This window comes from Leptonotus elevatus, chromosome 4 (genome assembly GCF_054856555.1).
Source record: "Leptonotus elevatus isolate MCC_2025b chromosome 4, RoL_Lele_1.0, whole genome shotgun sequence".
NCBI lineage: Eukaryota > Metazoa > Chordata > Actinopteri > Syngnathiformes > Syngnathidae > Leptonotus > Leptonotus elevatus.
In genome coordinates this window covers 5,250,906-5,272,108 of record NC_141242.1, presented here as the reverse complement: position 1 = coordinate 5,272,108, position 21,203 = coordinate 5,250,906, and the positions used below count along the sequence as shown (strand labels likewise).

Below are 21,203 nucleotides of genomic sequence, written 5' to 3'. Positions count from 1 at the left end.
AAAGACTAATGTCGACGAGAGGGGAATAAAATATACAAGTTAAACATCGCACTCAAGTCTCAACGTGACCTCGTAAGCCCGATAGAGGCAAACGTTAAAAGCCGAGAAAAAAAGACAAGAATATTGCCGCGTCTTCTCTTTGTGTTTTTTTAATACGTCTGGTTCACACGCTGGCCTTTTCAAGTCCTTCATTACGGATGAAAATAGACTGATTTGCAATCTCAAGATAACAGAAGTCGATACAAAATGTCACTCAAAGAACCCCGGGGGGGAGGATTTGAATGACCACTGAAGTTCAGTAAATCAATTGTTAATTGGATTGTACCAACTTAAGTGTTAATTGCAGAGGCGGTAGAGCAGCCAAAAATCATACTCAATGATGAATACTGTTGCTTTACAATAATATTACTGCAGTAAAAATGCATTTATTTATCAATCATTGGATATATATAAGAAATAACCTTAAACTCGGGTCAATTCGTTTTCAATTAGATTTCAAAGCAAACATGGTGAAGTGGCATTTAACTGTGATGCTGCACGCCAATGGAATAAGTTGACAACGCGAGTGAAGTCGGCACCAATTTTAAATGCTTTTAAATCAAATTGAACTGTTTTTTGAACAAATTTAAAATCCATTTCTCTTTACAGTCTAGTAATTTCAGAAAGCTACTTTTTATTTATTTCCTTTGCTTTTAAATATCTTTATGTTTGTAAATGTGTTGTTATTGTTTGTTTGTTTTTTTCTCTTTTTTTTCTGGAGAGCTCCGTTCATTCGGTAATTTTACCGATTTGACATTTCATCATCATTGCTCTTTTTTTTATTAATTTTTTTATACATGTTTATTTTGTATGTGGGTGTGTATGTGCATGTGCGTGTGCATGTGCATGTGCGTATGTGCATGTGCGTATGTGCATGTGCGTGTGAGTGTGTATGCATAAGTTCACCAATCAGGTGTAAATGTGTTTTAATGCTGTCAATGTACATTCTTTTAGTAATTTTAATAAGATTTTGTTCAATTTGCTTTGCCTTTGACTGTTCTGTTTGTAAATATGAAGCACCGAGTTGTCTTGTGTATGTAATGTGCTTCCACACCATAAATAAATTTGCCTCGGCTTCCTTTCAATTAACATCCTTTCTTTACAAACATAAAACAGCACAATAGGCTCACCGGGCGCAAATAGTTACGGATGTTCAAGTTACTGAACATCATGTATGATTTAATGATATTGAACTTCGACAAGTGGCTTAGCCCATATTTCTCAGCAATTCTAACATTTTTTTCCCCATTACTCAAAAACAATGTGTGTTCTGCCAACTTGCATCTTTATCTTCAGTGTCATGCGGGTTGCTTTTTCTCCCTGCTCTCTTTAAATATGCACAAGCCTTTCAACAGCGAGCAACAGAGAATTCCAATGGGTCTGATTGGGTTGCGGGAATTGCAATTTGCATTCACGCACTGTGGTTGACATGCAAAAGAATGACATTTTCTAGTATGTTTTAACTTGATGAACTGAAAAAGATGTTTTGCCTTTAAGCCATTACCCCCCCCCCCCTGTTCGATTGTCCAGTTGCACAGCTACCGTGGTTCAAGCACGCATTGTAGTGAATTCTGCAATAATGCAGCTGCGATACAAAAGACCCGCACAATGATAAATGTTACAGAGCACTTCATCAGCTCTGCTCACTGCGGGTCACCGCTTCACGTCCCCTTCAGCGGCAGCACAACTACCTTATAAATATTGATGTCCATTAATAGTAAAGAGTTGGATGCATAATGCTCTGCCTGATCTTATTTTCCAAGGAGATGCACTCCAAATGCCGCCTTGTCTCCGTCACCATGACGACAGAATTTCGCCATGGCCCCGGAAAGCACCTGCCCCTCCCCAATCCCCACCCCCAAAATACCCACAAACACAGTTTAGGCAAAAGTGGCTTGACAAAAAAAAAAAAAAATAAAATAAAATAAAATAAAAAAAGGGATGTGCATTTGTTTGTTTTAAGTGCCACTTAACTTCTTAATGTTTCGACAGAATTTTTTTTTTTTTTTAAAGAAGCTTTAAAGTTGTGGAATGCTGGAATAGTTACCTTTGATGTCATAGACCGACAGACTGCTCTTCAGTAACACACAAATATTGTACCAATAGCGCAACAGTGCACCAATGCTCTGTTTAGAATAAACAAATGCTGTTGTGTTTTGTTTTTCCCCAAACTAACAAACTCTCTCTTTGCACAAATCCACTACTTCCTCAACTCAATACCACTCCTTCATTTCCTGTCTTTCAAGAGTGGACAAGCTGATTAATCCAGGTGTGCCTGACCTCAGTAACCACGACGACAATGGCACCTGTGTTAATCAGTTTGTCCACTCATGAAAGACAGGAAACAAAGGAGTGGTGTTAAGTTCAGGAAGTAGTCGAGCTGTGCATCAATAATCATGCCCAAAGATGAACTTCATCAAATGAAACTACAGCCGTTGCTTTCTGTAGGTGCAAAAAGCAGGATTGAAAACGATTGACGTTCAATATTCGTCAGCAAAAACTACGCTGCGATTGAAATACTTCCTGTTTTCATTCTTCTTCTTTCAAATGTACACTGTGTCAAACAAAACACTATGCTGCTATTTAATGGCCAACAGTAAAATTGCACCCAAAATCAATGTGAGGAAAACAATAGCGATGGATGGTTCTTTACAATAAATAAATATTTTTCATGAGAAACCCACTAACAAGCAATAACAATCCAAAGAACACACACACACACACATATACGAAGTCCTACATGTTTTAACTTTAACAAGCATCCGCACACATTTGATCCCCCTGCTGTCAAAAACACAAAAACAAAATTGTTTCTGGGACACAGAAAAAAAAAAAAATCTGTCAGCGCTTTGACATGATGACTCTGCCTCTGGGAGCGCTTGCGCTTACGTGGGAGAGGACAGATGGAGAACAAAAGGTATTGGAAGTAAATGAAACATAACAGAACTGGAGTGTGTTCAACATAGCAGCTCGATGAGGAATGAGGAGGAGAAATTGTCTCCACATTTGAAGATTGAATTGAAAAACATTTAACATGAACATTTACTACAAGATTGACATGTAGCCGACACGCGCTGGTCGAAATCCCAGCCAATCAGTCAATCTTTACAGAGAGATCTGCCGCGTTACCGTTATCGCTTCTGTCCTTGCTGACCTTGGCTACAATTTGATTCTGCATTTATTTATACTTTGAGAGGTCCAACCCCCCCCACACTTGCCAATCCACGCCCCCCCAATCCACGCCCCCCCCCCCCCCCCCACACACACACACACACACAAACACAGAGCCTGCGGTCCCCTTGATATCCCCGAAAATAACATAAACCCCACAGAAAAGCGGGTGGGGCCGAGCAAGGGGCTTTTGGCGGCCTGAATGAAGGCAAATGGTGGTGGTGGTGGTGGGGGGGGGGTTGTGTCATTTATCCGCGCCTCGGGACAACATGACTAAATCCGGGAACATCCATATGAATACACACACATGCCACTTACTGTTATTAACACCGGTCATCAAGAGTGACCCAGAAAGACCGTCTGCACGGAAGCCCCCCCCCCCAAAACAACACTCAAAATCCCGCCACTCACTTAAGTCACACACCTACGAAGCCATCGACACAGCGATCCGATGTCAGCCAAATGTGACCTGTGGCGGCGGACTGGCCGTTGGCGCGTCACGCAAGAAAAATGACGGAAACACGCACCGCAACTGACGAACACCGGCGCAGACTATCAAGTACCTTCTGAGCATGTGTGGGAAGTAATATCCTTCCATGCCATCGTTGCCGGTCGTCACTATTACTCATTGTTTTAAAAAAAAGGGCAACCGGAAAGCTCGAACGGGGTGAGATATAAAAACGTATACAAAGCATACCGTTATCTTTTTCACTCAAGTCCAAGAAACACCCTCCGGCTCTTTACAGAGTATCGTGTAATATAAAAGTCAATCCTACCTGGTATATTCAGTTGCATCTCCGTGTCTTGCCATAGTTTGGCTTTCATCATTCGCTCGACATACAATTAACGGTAATGTGATGTAACACTATGGCTGTCCTCTCTCTTGAACCACAGAGACGAATTCATCTTCTCGAACTTCTGTCCGGAACAGACGTTATAATAATGATGCCCAAATGCTAAGTAACGTGCAAAATGAGTGAAATTATAAAAGCTTTCCATCGCTTACGGTTTTATCCACATTCGTCACTTCCTGTTCTTCTTTGCTTCTTTGCTAGCTAGCAGCGTGATCAAATGTTACGACGGTCCCCTCGGGTCTCCTGGTGTTCGGTTTAGGTGAACGGTATGAGATTTTTTCTAATAGGTTTTCTGGTGAGCTAACAAATACACGCACGCACGCACGCACGCACGCACGCACGCACATACACATACTCACCCACACACACAAAAAATAAAAATAAAAAAATAAATAAAAAAATAAATAAATAAAAGAGCAATGATGATGACATTTCCGAATGAACAATACTGAGCTCTTAAAAAAAAAATAATAATAAATAAATGTTACGACGGTCCGAAGCCGATTCAATTGACTGAATCTGCCGAAAACGCCTCCCAGACACTCCCCAGCGGCTGCAACATTACGAAAGTCATTTTAGACAATCACATTGTGCATACCGGCACTTCTGACGGTGCGTCCAAGGCCATAAACTGTGCAGGACTGTGACCCTGTGAAAACAGAAATGCAAGTTAGATCCCAGTGAAGTCCTGAAAACCCCTGACGATAATCACAAATCCTGTTTTCAAGATCTGCAGATCAGCATACAGTCGGGCTGCATAACTTTACACTCGAAGGGCAGAGAGCGACTCCGGGAGTTTAGAGTCCGTGTTAAGTGCTTTAACAGAAAAAAAGGGGGACCGGAGTGAAAGTGGTCCCCTCGTTCCAGACTTGCACTCTCTCACCCAAGAGCAAGCAGCTGCATTTGGGCTCACTTTCAAGCACGTGTTCCCGCGTCTGTCGAGTTTTTTCCCACCCTCCGTTGTTTCATTAGGCCTATCAAAAGCGACAGAGACTCAGCTCATCACAATTCCTAAAAGCTTTTTTTTCTCCCCAGTCATGGCTGCTCTTATTGTTGTCATCTCCAACAAACCCCGCCCTCTTCCTCTTCCTCGTCCTCTGAGCCACCCGCCGCCACTCGCACTCCGCGTCATCTCTTAATTCCTCTATCTCTCTCTCTCTCCCGCGGCCAGACTGCGACGGCGGAGCGCAGACGACAGGCGAGCTCTAATCTAAGCCAGATGAGGCAAGAAACAACACAGGCCTCCTGCGCTGGTCGCCCTCGCCAGGAGGCCCGTCATCGTGCGTGCATGCGGCGTGCGTGCGTGCGATTACAGCTTTCCCTTCCTGAGCCGAACCACAACATCTGAACGTGTGCATTTGCGCTAAAGACAACAGATGCCGGCTGTCAATCATTGTCTTAACTGCCGAAGCCTACCGTCTCCGTGACACAAAGAACAGCCGCACTAAATCAACTATAATAAGTGCCAAGAGGTGGATGTGTCCTGTAATCAATGCCAACAATTCGAACCGTCAATTCCAGAATCCAGCCAGTCGGGGAAAATTGCAGTGTTGAATCACAGTGATTTCAAAGAGCAATAACAAAAATCCCTGGTGGTCTCGTGGCTAGAATTCTGTGCATATAGAAATTATAAACACTATTTTGTAACCCAGTCAGAAGATTGACGAATGTCCCTTCGTGAAAATGTATCGTTCCATCAGCAGCCAGGGCGAGACGCTTCTTCCTTGACAAATGCTTCGTGTGTTGTGGGGCAATAAACGGATACAGTAAAGTGACGCTTCAAATTTCTTGACAAGAATGCCAGGGGTTTGTTGCGGAGTACGGGTTTGATTCAGCGCCCAGGGCGTTTGCTCAATCACACCCCAGACATGGGGCCCCGGGATGGTATGGAACTGGGGTCCAGCCGGTGTTCAGGGGACACTTCTAAGATCTTGGGGGCCATGACTGTGTGACATTTGAATCTCTCTGGTCCAACTTCCATATGGTTTAGTCATCCAGTCAAAGCGTGCAAAGGGTTCTCAAATGAGTTGTATACTTTTTTTGGCACCGTGTCAGGGGGTGGAGTTACAGCAAAGATGACAGTGAAACAGCACCACCAGGAGCACGTGGTCCAGTAAGGAAATGTGAGCTTTGTAAGTGAGAGTTGCTCGGTTCACATATCTATGGGGGGGGGGCTCTGGCTGGGGCAAAGCGCCATCCCCCCCGACGACACACGCGTGTTTGAATCTCTTCATTCCAGTTTCCTTATGGTTTAAGTCAGAGGTGGGCAAACTCGGTCCTCGAGGGCCGGAGTCCTGCAGGTTTTGGAGGTTTCCCTTTTCCAACACAGGCTGATTCCAATCAACAGGATCGTTAGCAGAGTTATGCAGAGCTTGCTGATGAGCAGATCATATATCAGCTGTGTTGGAGAAGGGAAACATCCAAAACCTGCAGGACTCCGGCCCCCGAGGACCGAGTGTGCCCACCCCTGGTTTAAGTTGTCCAGTGACAAATGGTGGCGAGTACCCAAATGACTTATTTGGTACCTTCCTGCTGGGGACGAGTATCAAGGCACTCAGTTGCATTTGCAAGTCCCTGGTGGTCTAGTGGTTAGGATTCGGCGCTCTCACCGCCGCGGCCCGGGTTCGATTCCCGGTCAGGGAAATAGTTTTTCTGGAATGTTGCTTCGCTTGCAAGATGATGTGGACCGTTTTTGGGGAAAAAGTGACATTTTCGAAGTCCTGCAGGTTTTGCATGTTGCCCCTTCTCCAACGCAGCTGATATATGATCAGCTCATCAGCAAGCTCTGCATAAGCCTGATAACAATCCTGTCGATTGGAATCAAAACCGGAGGACTCCGGCGCTGGAGGACCGAGATTGCCCACCTCAGATTGCCCACTCTGTCCTATAGAAAGCTCAAGTGGTTTAGTGGAATGGTGCAAAAAATACGCTCCAACCTGCAAATGCAGAATGTCCACTACACAAAGTATTTAATAAATGTACAATGTGCATTTTACAAGGAACTGAATTCCTCACAGAAAAAAAAAAAAGTTCAATGATCACCCTCAAAGAATGTTTACGATTTGCTCTGTGAAACTGAGCAAAATCTATTATTTTGGGCATCTTCGATTGGCTGGCAACCAGTAAGTTCACAAAAAGCCAATGCTGGTTGGACTTGGAATTAGCTCGACTGAAGCTATGTTGGTCAATCTCCAAATTGTACTATAGTCGGGTCATTTTGATTTAGAGATCAGACGAAGTGTCCTTTAAAGTTAAGCTTGACGAGAGGATTGGGTCTCAAAAGTCTGGATTTCGGCCTCCTTTGTTGGAGAAATAATTCCATTCATCCACCAGCATTTTCAAAAGGTGTCTGTCCTCTTCGGGGTCACAGGTGAGATGAAGCCGATCTCATCTGAATTTGGACTCCCGCTTCTTCCGAACATTCTGGGGATATTTATCTTCCCAATCCAGTCAACAAAAGGCGATAATAGTTGATTCCAATGACTTTAAAACTAGATGCAGCGACTTGAGATTTGACCCCCTTTTTTTTTTTTTTTTTAAGGAATGACAACATTAATTATTTAATTAATTAACAGACAAAAGGTGGTGAAATCCACCAACCAGAATATCTAAATACTTTATCGTTCCACTTTTTGAGAATGGCGATGATTTTCTTTGCTTGAATCCCACGCACAATTTGCAAATATGTGGCAGCGACGAACAAGGACATTTGCACACGTCTCATTGTAAAGTGTCGGTAACAAACCTACAAATTGTATTAATTATGTATGAGCATGTGTCCGTCTGTGCCGAAGGGGGGGAGCCAAGAAGTTAAAGTCTTTCACGGGCTGCGAATCAAATCTCAGCTGTGTTACACTTCCAACCTCCGCACCGCACGCTTCCTCCTCCAACGTCCCTCGTGTTATCGCCTTCGTCCTCCCACCTTCTGCTCAAAGCGGGCGCAGGTTGCGCGGGGATCGCAATTATTCACAATACATCGTCAATTTAAAAGTCCAAAGAAGTCAAGAGTACGCTGAGCTTTAGCATTGAGGAGCGAAGGAGTTCATGTCCCGCGCCAAAGCCTCAGGTGCGCCGGTGTCGTTCCAGTCTCCATCCCGGGGAGACTTTTAACAACGTCGAGATGGATGCACACATCCCTCAAGTCAATAAAAGTCCGTGTTCCTCTGTTCCACTCACTCATGTCTGTCTGCTCTGACCTCGTAAAAAAAAAAAACTTAACGGGTCCCCCGTGGACCCTCAGTTCACCCGTGGCTCCATTTTGCAGGCGCTGGGATTTGAGGGCTTCGTGTTGTCGAGGAGCAAACAATCCTGAGCAATGGAGATTCTAAATTTGTCCATAGGTGCGAAAGGTTGTCTATATGCCGGGACCCCAACATGGCCTGGAATGTGAGGGCCCTTTACGGAGGCCGTGATGTTAAAAGACACACGATTCTATGCATCTGAATGAATCTAACGGGGGGGGTTACTGATCTGCGCTTGCTTGTTTGTATAGGCAGTAAAACATGGGTGTTGTGACCAGGGCGCGCAAGCAGCACCACGGGAAGCTCGCCCTTTGTTTGACCTCTCGTGACCTCTATGGCTTTCTGTCACGACGCCACGCCACTGAGGAAGTGTGTGGCCTGAGGGAGGCTGTTAGCCCTGCTCAGCGTGGAACTGGCAAAAAAAAAATGTCTTCTACGGTTGCCACAGTTACTTTGAAAAAGTAATCTGATTTCATTGCTGATTGATTACATTACAAGTTACTTCACTCATTATTTGATTTTGTGAAATTACAGTATTAGCTACTTCACGAGTTGGGATCAGCAACTCCATGATCAGATACAACTTAAAGATAGACACAATCAGGGGTGGGAGAGCAGCCCCAAATCGTACTCAAGTAAGAGTACTGTTAGTTTAAAATAATGTAACACAGATACTAAAAAGTAGTCCTCTTAATTGGTTAAAAACAACAACAACAAAATACCAAATACTAAGTTGAGTAAACTGTTGAGTAAATTCAGATTATTCTTTTTTCACCAGGAAGAAATGACATAACCATTCTTTTCTGATTTTGCCAGGTATCAGGGAATGTAGTCACATTGAAAACGTTTCTTCTGTGAGAGTGTAGGTCATGTGACCAGGCTCCATTTTGCTGTTCAACTGGAGTTCAACAGTGGGACGGCACCTAAATCTGAAATCTTTCCAACAAACAAAAACATAGCGATCGCGCAAGCAATAATAAAATATATGAATAAAATAGCGAGCAGAAGGTGGCGCAATGTAATGGAGTAATAGTGTTTTCTTATTTGATTATTATTATTATATATTTTTTTTTAAACAAAAATAATAAATTTAAAGTGAAAAAGTATTTACCTACACGGACATACAATTTATCCCCAAAATGCTTGTTCGCACTCACCTCCGGACACAATAAAACAATATGAGCCCTACTAATAGAAATAAAACGTAAATAGTACTTGCTAAGCTAACATAGCACCGTACTTAGCATGCTAACTTATCCTATAGCAGGTCGGTACGAAACAGATTTGTACACACATGAAATGGCGACATTTACTTACTTCTCAAGAACACACACTTTCAAAATCATAACTTATCACTTTCTAACTGCTCTATTCTTTTTTCCCCACTCGCTATATGTATTGATATGATTCAAGCTACGGAGAATCTTTGAAAATGTTTTGTTTCGTTTAATTTTTCGAGCAAAATTCATCTGCCGGAACAAGATTAAACATTTTGTCCTCATTTGTTATTGTGTTCATCCATTTTTACTTACTTACTGACTGTGAGAGTCTTGTGATTGCTTGAATTTTAATGTAATTGTCGGCTATAGTGGTGTTGTTGTTGTTATTTTACTCTACATCTTTGTAAAGTAAAAATAGGTCAGCATTTTTATCTAAATTTCCTTCCATCACACATAGTTGAACCAGGCTGAATTAAGACTTTCCTTCTTGGGTCAACAGAGCAGAAAGCCTCAGATGTTCTTGCCATGAACTCATCCTTAAGCTTATTGAACTAAAACATCTGGAGCTCCCCTCTACTTTCCCTCCAAGGCTGAGCCTGTGGATGGTTCTTCAGGAATTTGCCACGCGGATTTGGACCCACGCATAATGGAGCCGTCTGGCGAGTGACAGCACACCTGAGCGGCTTGACGCTTATTCTAAAAGGCGAAAGGATCGTCATCGGTTTGCCATTCCTTGTGTTAATGCGACGCAGCTGCTCTCCTGTCATGCGGCAGCGCGCGGGTTACGCACAAAAGCGGCATTCCGAGACAAATGTGTGCATTTTTCCAGATTTGAACTGAGAACATGCTATTAAAAAAAAAAAAAAACGGTAACTGCTGTTGAGATCTTGATTGATTTCTTGGGATTTAAATGGCTGAAGTGTGTCAAAAAGTCGAAATAATTCTGATTATTAAGAGCATTTGTGGAAAAAGGATCAAAGCAGATGAACCCATCCGTAGCCATCTAATTTAAGGGTCTGCCGTTTTTTTGGCCTTTACGACCCTCGGCTGTCCGTTGAAATTAACGTCAAACTGTCCTTTTGGCTCGAACTGCGAACGTGACAGATCACCTGTTTTTTTTTGGGGGGGGGGTTTGGTCTTGTGACGCGAGGACACTTTCACGGCGTCTAATGATATGATACGTTTAGATTATATTCCCTGCGGCCACGGCAAGTTTATTTCAGGTCACCGAGGACGGCGGGTGCGGTTGAGGAATCAAGTTGGCTGCAGCAATACGGAGTGACATTTTTTGTGTTTTTTATTTTTTTTTTTTTAACTGTTTGGGCACTTTTCTCATGGCAAGCTAAAGTGTCGGCTATATACTAGAAGATTAGCCATTTTTTTCCCCTCTCATTGGTGGGGATGGAAAAAAAGGGCCAGATTCCTAGATGGTAAAAACCCCAGCGACTTCTGTGAGAAAGAGGCAGACAAAGACGAAAGAGAGCAGACAGGCCCAGCGGGGGGCACGCTGTTCTCCCGCATTAGCTTGTCAATGCATCTCATTAACATGGCTCCTCTAATCAGCATGTGAGAATATTTCACGGAAGGCCATCCGCTCTTCCTCTCGCCTCCTTCCTCTCTTTTTTGATTACTGCGTTCTTTTCACCTAAAAAAAAAAAAAGGGGCCTGATTTTGTTCTTCTCCCTCTCGCTATGTTTTTGCCATTAGCCTGCACGGTCACACGTGAACCCGCAGCAGGACGCCATGTTGAAGGCGTCCACTCTGACCTCATTAAAAGAGCAGAGTCATTGAAGCGTTAAAAAAAAAAAGAAAAAGAAAATGCAGGCTCTGAGGTCTGTGGAAGCGTCTTCTTGCTTTTATGTTTTCACCCTGAAGGCTCGTGATGGCAAAGATGTGTCTCGGTAATCAAAAATAAAAGAATGACTTCCCTTCCAAGCAGCAATGGCAGTCCTTGAGAAAGATGTTGAAGCTCCTGATCACAATTGATCGCAATTACAGCGGGATTCTGATAATACTATTTTTTTATTTGAAACCATTTGTAAAAAAAGAAACATGGGCCACTAAAATGTTACCACTATTTTTAAATTCTTACAATTTCCAAAATAACACATTTCTTCTTTTTTATTTTCAGGAATATCAAGCACTCAATTCTCACCCGAATGGATAGATATGCTGTGGAGGAGAGAGTAAACATTGTGGAAACATATTTGGAATCAAAATCGGTAAGCCTCCCTAAACGATCCTTGCTTGAATACTTTTGACTTCGCCGCGACGTTTTCACGTTATTTTCTGTCAGTTTTCGTCTCTACGCATAAATTGTGGCGCAAGCCACCGGGTAACACTCGGGGTGAACAAATATGACATCGTAGCAAAGAAACTTTTTCGTAGTGAGGAGTCGACCGACTATTTGTTGTCTTTTATTGACTGCGGCAAGTTAAAAGCGGAAACGACGTCTATTCGCGTTGTCCGCGTGTACACGGGAGTCGCGGGTTATCTCAAATGTTTTCAGAAACCGGAATTTTTGACCTTATCCCGAATATTGACCGCGTGTAAACGTAGTCATAGAGGTAGGCCGAGGATGTTTGTCACTGGAGGCCGTCGAGATGGTCAGCGTTAGGGTTGTGCGAATAAATTAAAGCAAGCCAAATGGCATAAATATGTCAGCGTCGTACAGTCCGGCCAACGGTTCAATTATGCTTAGAGCGCAACATTGGCTAGTCCAGTGGTGGGCAAACTCGGTCCTCAAGGGCCGGCGGCGTCCTGCAGGTTTTGGAGGTTTCCTTGCTGAAACGCAGCTGATTTCAATCAACAGGATTGTTACCAAGTTTATGCAGAGCTTGCTGATCATATATCAGCTGTGTTGGAGAAGGAAAACATCCAAAACCTGCAGGACTCTGGCCCTCGAGGACCGAGTGTGCCCACCCCTGGGCTAGTCGCTAGTCATGTGTTTTTAAACGAAATGAATCTGTCACATGAATTGTTTTAAATGGTCTATTTCTGAATGCACAGGTTTTTTTTTTGTAAGTGGGCAGAAATGACGTTATCGGGAACGAGTCAACGTCAAATCGACTTCAATGAATTGAACGATCCTAAAGTCAGGATGTGTGTGTGTTGTCAAAATACGGTCCTCTGCAGGAACAAAGACACGCCAACGCTCTGCCAGTCACCCGCGTCTTCCGTTAAGGTCCCCTAAGGAAGCAGTTGTTCGTTAACCATCCACGCGCAGGTGTTCCTCTTTCTTTTAATTTGTCTCTCCTCAATGGGAGGCAGCTGCTTTCCAACTGAAACAAGCGGTCCGATTTGATTGTCGTCGTCGGCGAGAGCGCCGCAGCACGAGATGAAAGGCGACAACCGACGAGTCGGGCCCACGCTACGGCGCCGCACGTGCTCGTTCTTTAATCATGATCGAGCGCTGCCAACGCTGGAAAATGTAAATTCCAAAAAGGGCTGCTCGGCGTCAGATGGGAGCGGCTCAGCGTCTCCCGTCTCTCGACCATCTGACAAGAGTGAATAACGGCAGCGACTTGTAAAAGCTCCAAACCAAACAGCCTCAAAACGTACCACAGACTTTCGTGTCCTTCTGCTTCAAGCGTAAGAGCCCCAGACTGATTTACCATCTCTGCACAAATCCTCCCTCCTGGCTCCAGACAGACTTCCTCAAGTTTCCCGCGGGCTCTCTCTCTGCTACGTTCCTGGCACCGAACGCGCAAAAAGATAAATAAACAAACTCGCAGGCCTGATGGAGAGCAGGAGAATTGAGCGGAAGGTAAAGAAGACTTTCCGTGGAGGCGAAAATGGCCGTTAATGTGAGCAGGGACGGCGAGATCCGGTCCTCGGGGGCCGGAGTCCCGCAGGGTCTTGGGGTATTTCCCCTTCTTCAACACGGCTGATTCATAATCAGCTCATCGGCAAGCTCTGCGTAAGCCCTTGATAACGATCCTGCAGTTTGAGTAGGGAAACCTCTAAAACCTGCAAGACTACGCCCCCCCCCCCCCCCCCCCCACGAGGACCACAGTTTGCCACCCCGCGCTTAACCGCCGTCCGACTGGTGAGAGCAACCTCGTCTACCCGAGTCGTGCCGTGATTGCACCTCTTGCCAATTTGAAGTGGTTGCCGCATTTGCAGTCCAAATGACCCCCCCCCCCCCCCCCCAGCACACTCAAATCAGCCCAGCTCCCAGAACGCTAGATCCTATTAGATACCGAGAGGAAGAGAAAAGGACGAGGAAGAACGAGACATTCGCTCACCTCCGTCTGCTGCGGTCAACGTTTGGTGCACGCTCAGCATTCTTCTTCCAAACTACAGCGCGTGAAATAGATGGAGCCTCACGCGACAAACGTAGTAGCACCAAAGCCTTTCTGTATGGGGGGGGGGGGGGGTGACAAGTGCATTACCATAGGTTAATGATGAGCCCGTAGCTGCAACGGGCCACCTCCATCCATCACGAAGACCACAAAACTGGGTCTCGCTTGCGCAATCGAATGCGAGCCAATACAAGAAATGAACGGAAAAATGTCAGCTCGGTTTCAGATGATGTGAAGCGTTAAAAGGCACTGCGGGATGTTTTACGCTTTCACAAAAGAGGATTCGCAAAGTGCTTCACATAGAACGTTACACGTGGATAAAATACAGAAATAAGTTTTTTACAGTGAGTAGATGATAAATTAAATTTTTAAAAAAATTCCAAAAATCATTCATTTGAGACTTTGCATTGTCCATTGGCGCGAATGGTTCCATAATATTCCTCGTGATTGCGACAAGAATAAAGTCCGAATGTGACGGCAGTTTATTTCGCAAACGGCATATTTCCACGAAGCGCTTCATAAAAGAAGCTTTTGAATGCAACATGAGCTGATCTCATGAGCTTCCAATGCAAGAGCGTGCCAATCAACAGATAGCACCGGATGCCATTGGATCAAACGTTCTGCGTCTCTTACTGAGTGTACGAGTAAATATTTAAACAAGACGTATATCGTAAATCTATTTTGCAGCCAGTAACGCTGTTTATACGAAGTCATAATTGCATTAAATACCAAGCGGAGGAGACGGCGAATGTTAAATGGGATCAAAAATACCAGCAGGAAGACAGCTTGTCTCCCTTCATGCATTTATTCATAGGACACAATCAATAATGAGATTGGCCTTATCTTTTAGCAGTCTCCTCTCTTTTCCTAATTGCCGCCTTTATGTCGGATAAGCAACGTCTCGAGAAGGAGGAGAGAACCGCCTCCATCTCTCCTTCCGATCAAAATGTGAAAATGGGATATTTCAAAAGTATATTGAATATCGCCGGTTCGGTGTAAAACGTATGTTTACAACGTTTCTCTACAATACAACAACAGCACTTCACAATTGATAACAACATGCCCAAAAAATAAATAAATAAATAAATATAAAAAAATAAAAAACCATCATACTTACCAGAAATGCTGATTATTTATAGATAGAGCTCGCTAGTTGTTCCTGCTCTGAAAGTTGAAATAAAATATCCAGCTATAATATTGGCTGACCTATTCTCACAATGTCCATTTTTTTTTTTTCTTGTAAAAGTCCGACCTTGAAAATGAACTGAATTCCAAATAAGTTGCAAATGTAGGTCAGCGCTTCTGTTCGTGTTCGGTCCAGCAGAAAAAAAGGCTTTGAAGGCTCCCAACAGCACGAAAAGCAGCGCTCGTTTCCAGTGTGACGTGCAAAAACGTAAACGGACACATTTTCGTCTGTTTTTGAAAAATGACAAATGACAGTGTTATTGTTTTGGAAAGTCTTCCACGTTGAGACGTTTCAAACTGCCCTTTCATATAAAGCCAAAAAAGACATGCTTTTTTTTTTTTCTCTCCATCTGGTTTCAGTTAAAAAAATAATGTCGTCGTAAGAGCGACACACTCACAAGAAGACTTTATTATCTCCGTGGTTTGTATCTCTGTTGTGTTTCGTTGAAGTCTTGTTATCGAGCAGAAGGCAACTGTACATCTTTTTGACATGTTTTTCACGCTGCGTTGTCATCCGCTGAGGTTGAAAACGTAACACTATTTTAACAAAAATGTAAGAAGTACAAATGACAGATATCCATTTTCAAAAGTTGGGAAGCAGAAGTAAAACAGTCAACAACAACAAAAAAACATATTTGAGTATAGTTGTCAAGCGTGTGCCGTCTATCGTCCCGTTCAATGTCAATCCCCCCCCGCTCTCTTCCATCAGACACCAGACAGAAAAGCCATGGTCTATTGACCTTTTGCACGTGACGTCACAGCCCTCATGGGAACGCCCCCTCGGGGACTTCCGGGGACGGCAAAAGAGCCACTTGCTTGTATTGTAACCATTGAATCTCGTACAGCGTAAAGTCCTTTATCTCATCGATTATCTTATAAAACGGTCATATCTTGCTGTGCGGTCGGTTGTACAGACAGACAAAGGAGTTAAACCAAATGTTGCTTTTTATCCCATGCATACTAATGAAGACAAAAGACGTCGATGGATAGCAGCGATCAACAGAAAGGACTGGCAGCCCACAAAATATTCACCGATTTGCAGCGATCTTTTTTTTTTTTTTGCGAGGTCAGTAGATAAATGTTGTAATTAGTAGATTAAATATTCATACATTTTACTAGTAAACGTACACTCTAACAAAGATTGTAACAGAGGTGTCGAATTGCGTGTTTCAAATCACATTAACGAGCCAGTTAGCGTCCCCGGAGTCATATTCGTGAAATGACGGCATCATTTGTTCCATGCTAGTAAACATAACATCATCACAGCGTTTCAATATAGAACGGACTATGTAAAAAAAAAATAGGTCAGTTGGCATGATAAACAAGTTTTTTACCTTTGCATTACGAGGTTTTTTTGTCCCCCCCCCCCCCCCCCCCCCCGGTGTGAGCGTAGCATCTCGTCCCAGAGACTCAGCCAGCGACAAGCTTTTGAATCAGCCCCGGTGTAAGGAGAAGAGACTACAAAATGATATCAGTCGCGCGATGTTTAATTCTGGCTGCGATTTGATTAACTTGGTAAAAACAGTAAGGGGCTGTTTTCAAACTAGCGACCTCCAACTTAAGTAAATATCGCGCTCTATGAGTCCCGACTAAATATACAACTTCGACTGACAGGCGAACTTCGGTTGAAGTCATAGATTCCAATCATTCCACTCTATGGGGCAATGATAACTTTTAATTTGTAAAATAGCAGTCGCTAAGTCACGAAGTCGCTCCGGGTCACGTCCACTTCCATTCAACAATCATTTCCTTCCGCCGTCACGTGATCACGTGACGTCAGTGCAAAAGGGTCGCTGGAGCATAAGGCACACACTGACCTGCCGCCTTTTGCCTATCATGGTAACAATTTAAATGGCTAATGGAAATGGGCTGATCCTCTCCAGCCATTTCACAGAGGGCCGACGCGAGACATACGAGATCATTTGTGCTTGAAAGTCAATCAATTAAACTTTATTTATATAGCACCTTTCATACATTAAAATGCAACTCGATGCGCTGAACGATGACAACGTCAATAGTACAATAAACTACTGTTAACAAATGGCGCCCTTGTGTGGTCAACAGAAGGATAACATCAGCAGGAAGGGGAAAAAAACCAGCAGTGATTGCTCGATGTGCTGTCGTCTCTCCACTTCTTCGATGCCTTGACAAATGCACGCAACCACACTCATAAAAAATAAAATAAAACAATGATAACAATGTACTCCAAAACGCTGACAACTGGTCGAGGTTTTCTGAAGGAAAACAAACGGCGATGGCCATTACCGGAAATGCGGTTCATTACGAGATTTTCCCGAAAATACGTCACAGCTCTTTGTGCATAGAGTCCATTAAAAAAAAAAAGTCCATTCACTTATAGAAAAGTAATATTTTTATCTATTTATTTTTAAAAGTAAACGTTTTCAAGAGGAAGACAATCTTGCCTTCGATTTACAAATTCCGTGATTTTGCACATATCCAAAATAAAAAACTTTTTTTTTCCAATTCACTTCATCTGTTCATTTATTTAAGGCCGCAATCAACATCAACAGTATATCAATTTTTCCAGACAATACTCAACTAAACCTAGCTTGAAAAGGAGTGGGAGGAAGAAAAAACGATTAAGTCCCACCCCCAATCTCATCAATATCAATGAAAACAAATTTAGCTACTTTCCTGCAAAAAAATAAAATAAAATACAAATAATCCCATTATAAGTAAGTGGAGTAAGCAAAAATATTAAATTTGAGATTGTAAAACAAGACAGAAAAAGGGAAATTATGCTTTGATAATAATGGCAAAACAGCTTATTCACAGATGTAGATTTATTGAATGCAGACCTTTGTTTTTGATTTATTGTAAGAAAATTGAAATTGAAATTTTGAAAGTAAATCCAAAATGGTGGACTTCCTGTTGGGTTTTACATATAGCTCCAAGATACTTTTTTTGTAGGTTTTGGGCTGTTTCATATTTTTTGCATAATCTCTGCTAAAATCTGTACCAACGTTGACCCTTTTTACAATAACTTGAATAACCGAACAAACTTTTATCCTTGACTTCTGATTTCAAAACTAGTAATCCATCATCTCAACTGTCACGGCAGTTTGAGAACGCCGCTTTTTCAGTCGTGAGTGTGAGCACGTCATTGAGATAAAGGCATGCGAAGAGCAGTGCTTTTATTCAGGATCATAATCAGGTGCACTTTTTCATCTCACCACAATGAATCAAAGTTTCTCCCGAATTGTCCACGCAACACAAATAGATCACAAAAAATGTAGATCATTTAAAATCACTGTCATTGTAATTACCTTTCATGCACATTAAACATGGAAAATGTTTCATCTGCAGCCCCCTTGTCAGGTTGATGTAACATTTTAAATATGAATTTAAATGACAAAATAGGGTAAGTCACACAACACAAGTACACGGATCATTGGAAATTTCTGCACCATTTTAAATGTAAATTCATAAATGAGATCATATCAAGCTTCATTCATCGCTGCTATTCTCACCAGCACACGTGTGCCTCTTAGCTTTAGCCTTTCTCGAATAACTTTGACCACAAAGTGAGCAGGAAAAGGGTTTCTCACCAGTGTGGGTTGTTACGTGTCTTTTTAAGTTTTCATTCAGAGCAAATTTCCGACCACAAACGGAGCAAGCGAAAGGTTTCTCGCCAGTGTGGATTCTTGTGTGTGTTGTTAAGTGTCCCTTGTGAGCAAAATTTTGACCACAAACTGAGCAAGCAAAGGGCTTCTCTCCGGTGTGAGTTCTTCTGTGCATTTTTAAGTGTCCCTTGTGAGCAAATTTTTGACCACAAACTGGGCAGGCAAACGGCTTCTCTCCAGTGTGGGTTTTTGTGTGCTTTTTTAAGTGCCCCGCCTGAGCAAAATTTTGACCACAAACTGAGCAGGAAAAAGGTTTCTCTCCAGTGTGGGTCCTTGTGTGCTTTTTTAAGCTTTCATTCAGAGCAAATTTTTGACCACAAACTGAGCAATCAAAAGGCTTCTCTCCAGTGTGGGTTCTTGTGTGTCTTTGTAAGGTTCCCTTCTGTGCAAAATTTTGACCACAAACTGAGCAGGTAAAAGGCTTCTCTCCAGTGTGTGTTCTTCTGTGTATTGTTAAGTATCCCTTCTGTGCAAAATTTTGACCACAAACTGAGCAGGCAAACGGTTTCTCACCAGTGTGGGTTGTTGTGTGTCTTGCTAACTGTGCATTATGAGCAAATTTTTGACCACAAACTGAGCAAGCAAAAGGCTTCTCTCCAGTGTGTGTTCTCGTGTGTTCTTTTAAGTTTCCCTTGAGAGCAAAATTTTGACCACAAACTGAGCAGGAAAAAGGTTTCTCACCAGTGTGGGTTGCTGTGTGTCTCATTAACTGCGCATTATGAGCGAATTTTTGACCACAAACTGAGCAGGCAAAGGGTTTCTCTCCAGTGTGGGTTCTCATGTGTTCTTTTAAGGTTCCCTTGTGAGCAAAATTTTGACCACAAACTGAGCAGGTAAAAGGTTTCTCTCCAGTGTGTGTTCTCGTGTGGTCTTTTAAGGTTCCCTTGTGAGCAAAATTTTGACCACAAACTGAGCAGGTAAAAGGTTTCTCTCCAGTGTGGATTCTCATGTGTCTTTTCAAGGTTCCCTTCTCAGAGAAACTTCGACCACAAACTGAGCAGGCAAAAGGTTTCTCACCTGTGTGGGTTCTTGTGTGTATTTTTAAGCTTCCACTCTGAGCAAAATTTTGACCACAAACTGAACAGGCAAAAGGTTTCTCACCAGTGTGGCCAATCAAATGGGTTCTCAATTGACACTTGTAGCCAAACGTTTTCCCACACAGAGAACATTTCCAACGTTTGCTGTCAGTGTGACATGTCACATCACCGTCAAACTGTTCATAGTCACTCGTGGGAGGAGAGTGTGACGCGTCTTCACCATCTGACATTGGGGGTAACCGATTGTCTGCTTGGTCTTTATCATCTTCTGTTGTTATTTGTTGTCTTGAGCTGCTGCTTGGAAGCTCCGCCCCGTTGTTCTCTTCATATTGACATTCATCTTCAGTCTTCAAATGGACAGCAATCACGGGCAACTCTGTGAAATGCTCCTCCTCTTTAATGTATGGCGGCAGCTGCTCCTCTTTTTTTATGTTGAGAGGCTGTGGCTGCTCCTCTTCTTTAACTTGAAGAGGCTGCAAGTCCTCCTCCTCTTTCACACCAGGGAACTCTGGCTCCTGCCGCTCAGGACATAGATATTTTTCACTGACGTCTGCGGGACACAAGATACACATGGTTTCGTAAAGTCAAATTATTGTGATGTTATGTATTTTATATTTAAGATGATCACATGGGCCACATCCGTGAAAGAATAACAAATCTGGCGAATGTTACGGTTGGGTGCACTCGTACGTCGAATGCGGAACTGATTTGTGCATATAGTCCATTGCGACTGAGGAAAAACTGTAATTGTACGTAACAAAGTGCCCGGATGAAGATTCATTTTAAAAATAAATACGGACATATTGTTGAAAAGTATACATTAAACAAGTGACAAACCCGCTCTGTTCAACACATCTCGAGGCTGCTTGCAAACAGCGTCCAGCAGTTGACGTTGTCGCTCGTTCTCCTCTTGTGCTCCACAAAGCTCCTCTTCGTACTTGACTTTCGTTCTTGCGAACATTTTCACACGACATTCACGACACTTTACGCAAACACTTGACGGCCCTTTCCCTTTTTGGCGGCTAGCAAGCTAAGCTAGGCTTACATAAACAAGGCCGAGAGATTTCGACGAGCACTGTCTGATACGATTTAATCGGACACGAAATGTAGCAATTATGTTTGACTTCAATAAAGAAGTGACGGAAGCACAGTGTCGATGTTTAAGTCCGTTCAGTACGAATTCAGGATGAATTATGTGAATAAGCGTGTGTGGCTAAGTGAATGCAGCCTGGAATGGACTAGTACTGTCACTGTCACGTGAACTCTACGGCAACTACATTTGGACAAATCTCGTGTAACGAAATAATATGATATTATTAATAAATAAAAAGCTAAAATAACACGTTTAATTATGCCCAAGACAATTTTGTGGAACAATAGAGTAATTATGATTAATAGAAAATCAATATTTAAAATCAAAATTTGTAACTGATTTAATGGATAGTAATGGATTAAAAAAAAGTTAGACTTTACAGTGAAATATAGTTTTTTTTCTTTGCTCTATTTCA

General features: G+C 42.8%; 1 protein-coding gene and 1 non-coding gene across 2 annotated transcripts; one reads left to right on the top strand and one right to left on the bottom strand.

Moving 5' to 3' along the window:
- The first annotated feature begins 6,635 nt into the window (after nucleotides 1-6,635).
- trnae-cuc (transfer RNA glutamic acid (anticodon CUC)) lies at nucleotides 6,636-6,707 on the top strand. Its single transcript has one exon. It is a non-coding gene; the product is annotated as a tRNA-Glu (tRNA).
- Nucleotides 6,708-18,152: 11,445 nt separating this feature from the next.
- Nucleotides 18,153-20,934, bottom strand: LOC147175109 (uncharacterized). The gene is made up of 2 exons (XM_086072844.1): nucleotides 20,533-20,934; nucleotides 18,153-20,245 (listed from the first exon to the last, which is right to left on the bottom strand). Exons 1-2 carry the CDS (start codon nucleotides 20,654-20,656, stop codon nucleotides 18,483-18,485), a joined length of 1,887 nt encoding a protein of 628 aa, XP_085928970.1. The 5' UTR covers nucleotides 20,657-20,934; the 3' UTR covers nucleotides 18,153-18,482.
- Nucleotides 20,935-21,203: the final 269 nt, after the last annotated feature.

Coding starts and splice junctions, on each gene's coding strand:
- LOC147175109 (XM_086072844.1), bottom strand. CDS start 20,656: ATGTTCGCAAGAACGAAAGTCAAGTACGAAGAGGAGCTTTGTGGAGCA. Junction 20,246..20,532: donor AGATGTGTTGAACAGAGCGG/GTTTGTCACTTG, acceptor TGTGTCCCGCAG/ACGTCAGTGAAAAATATCTA.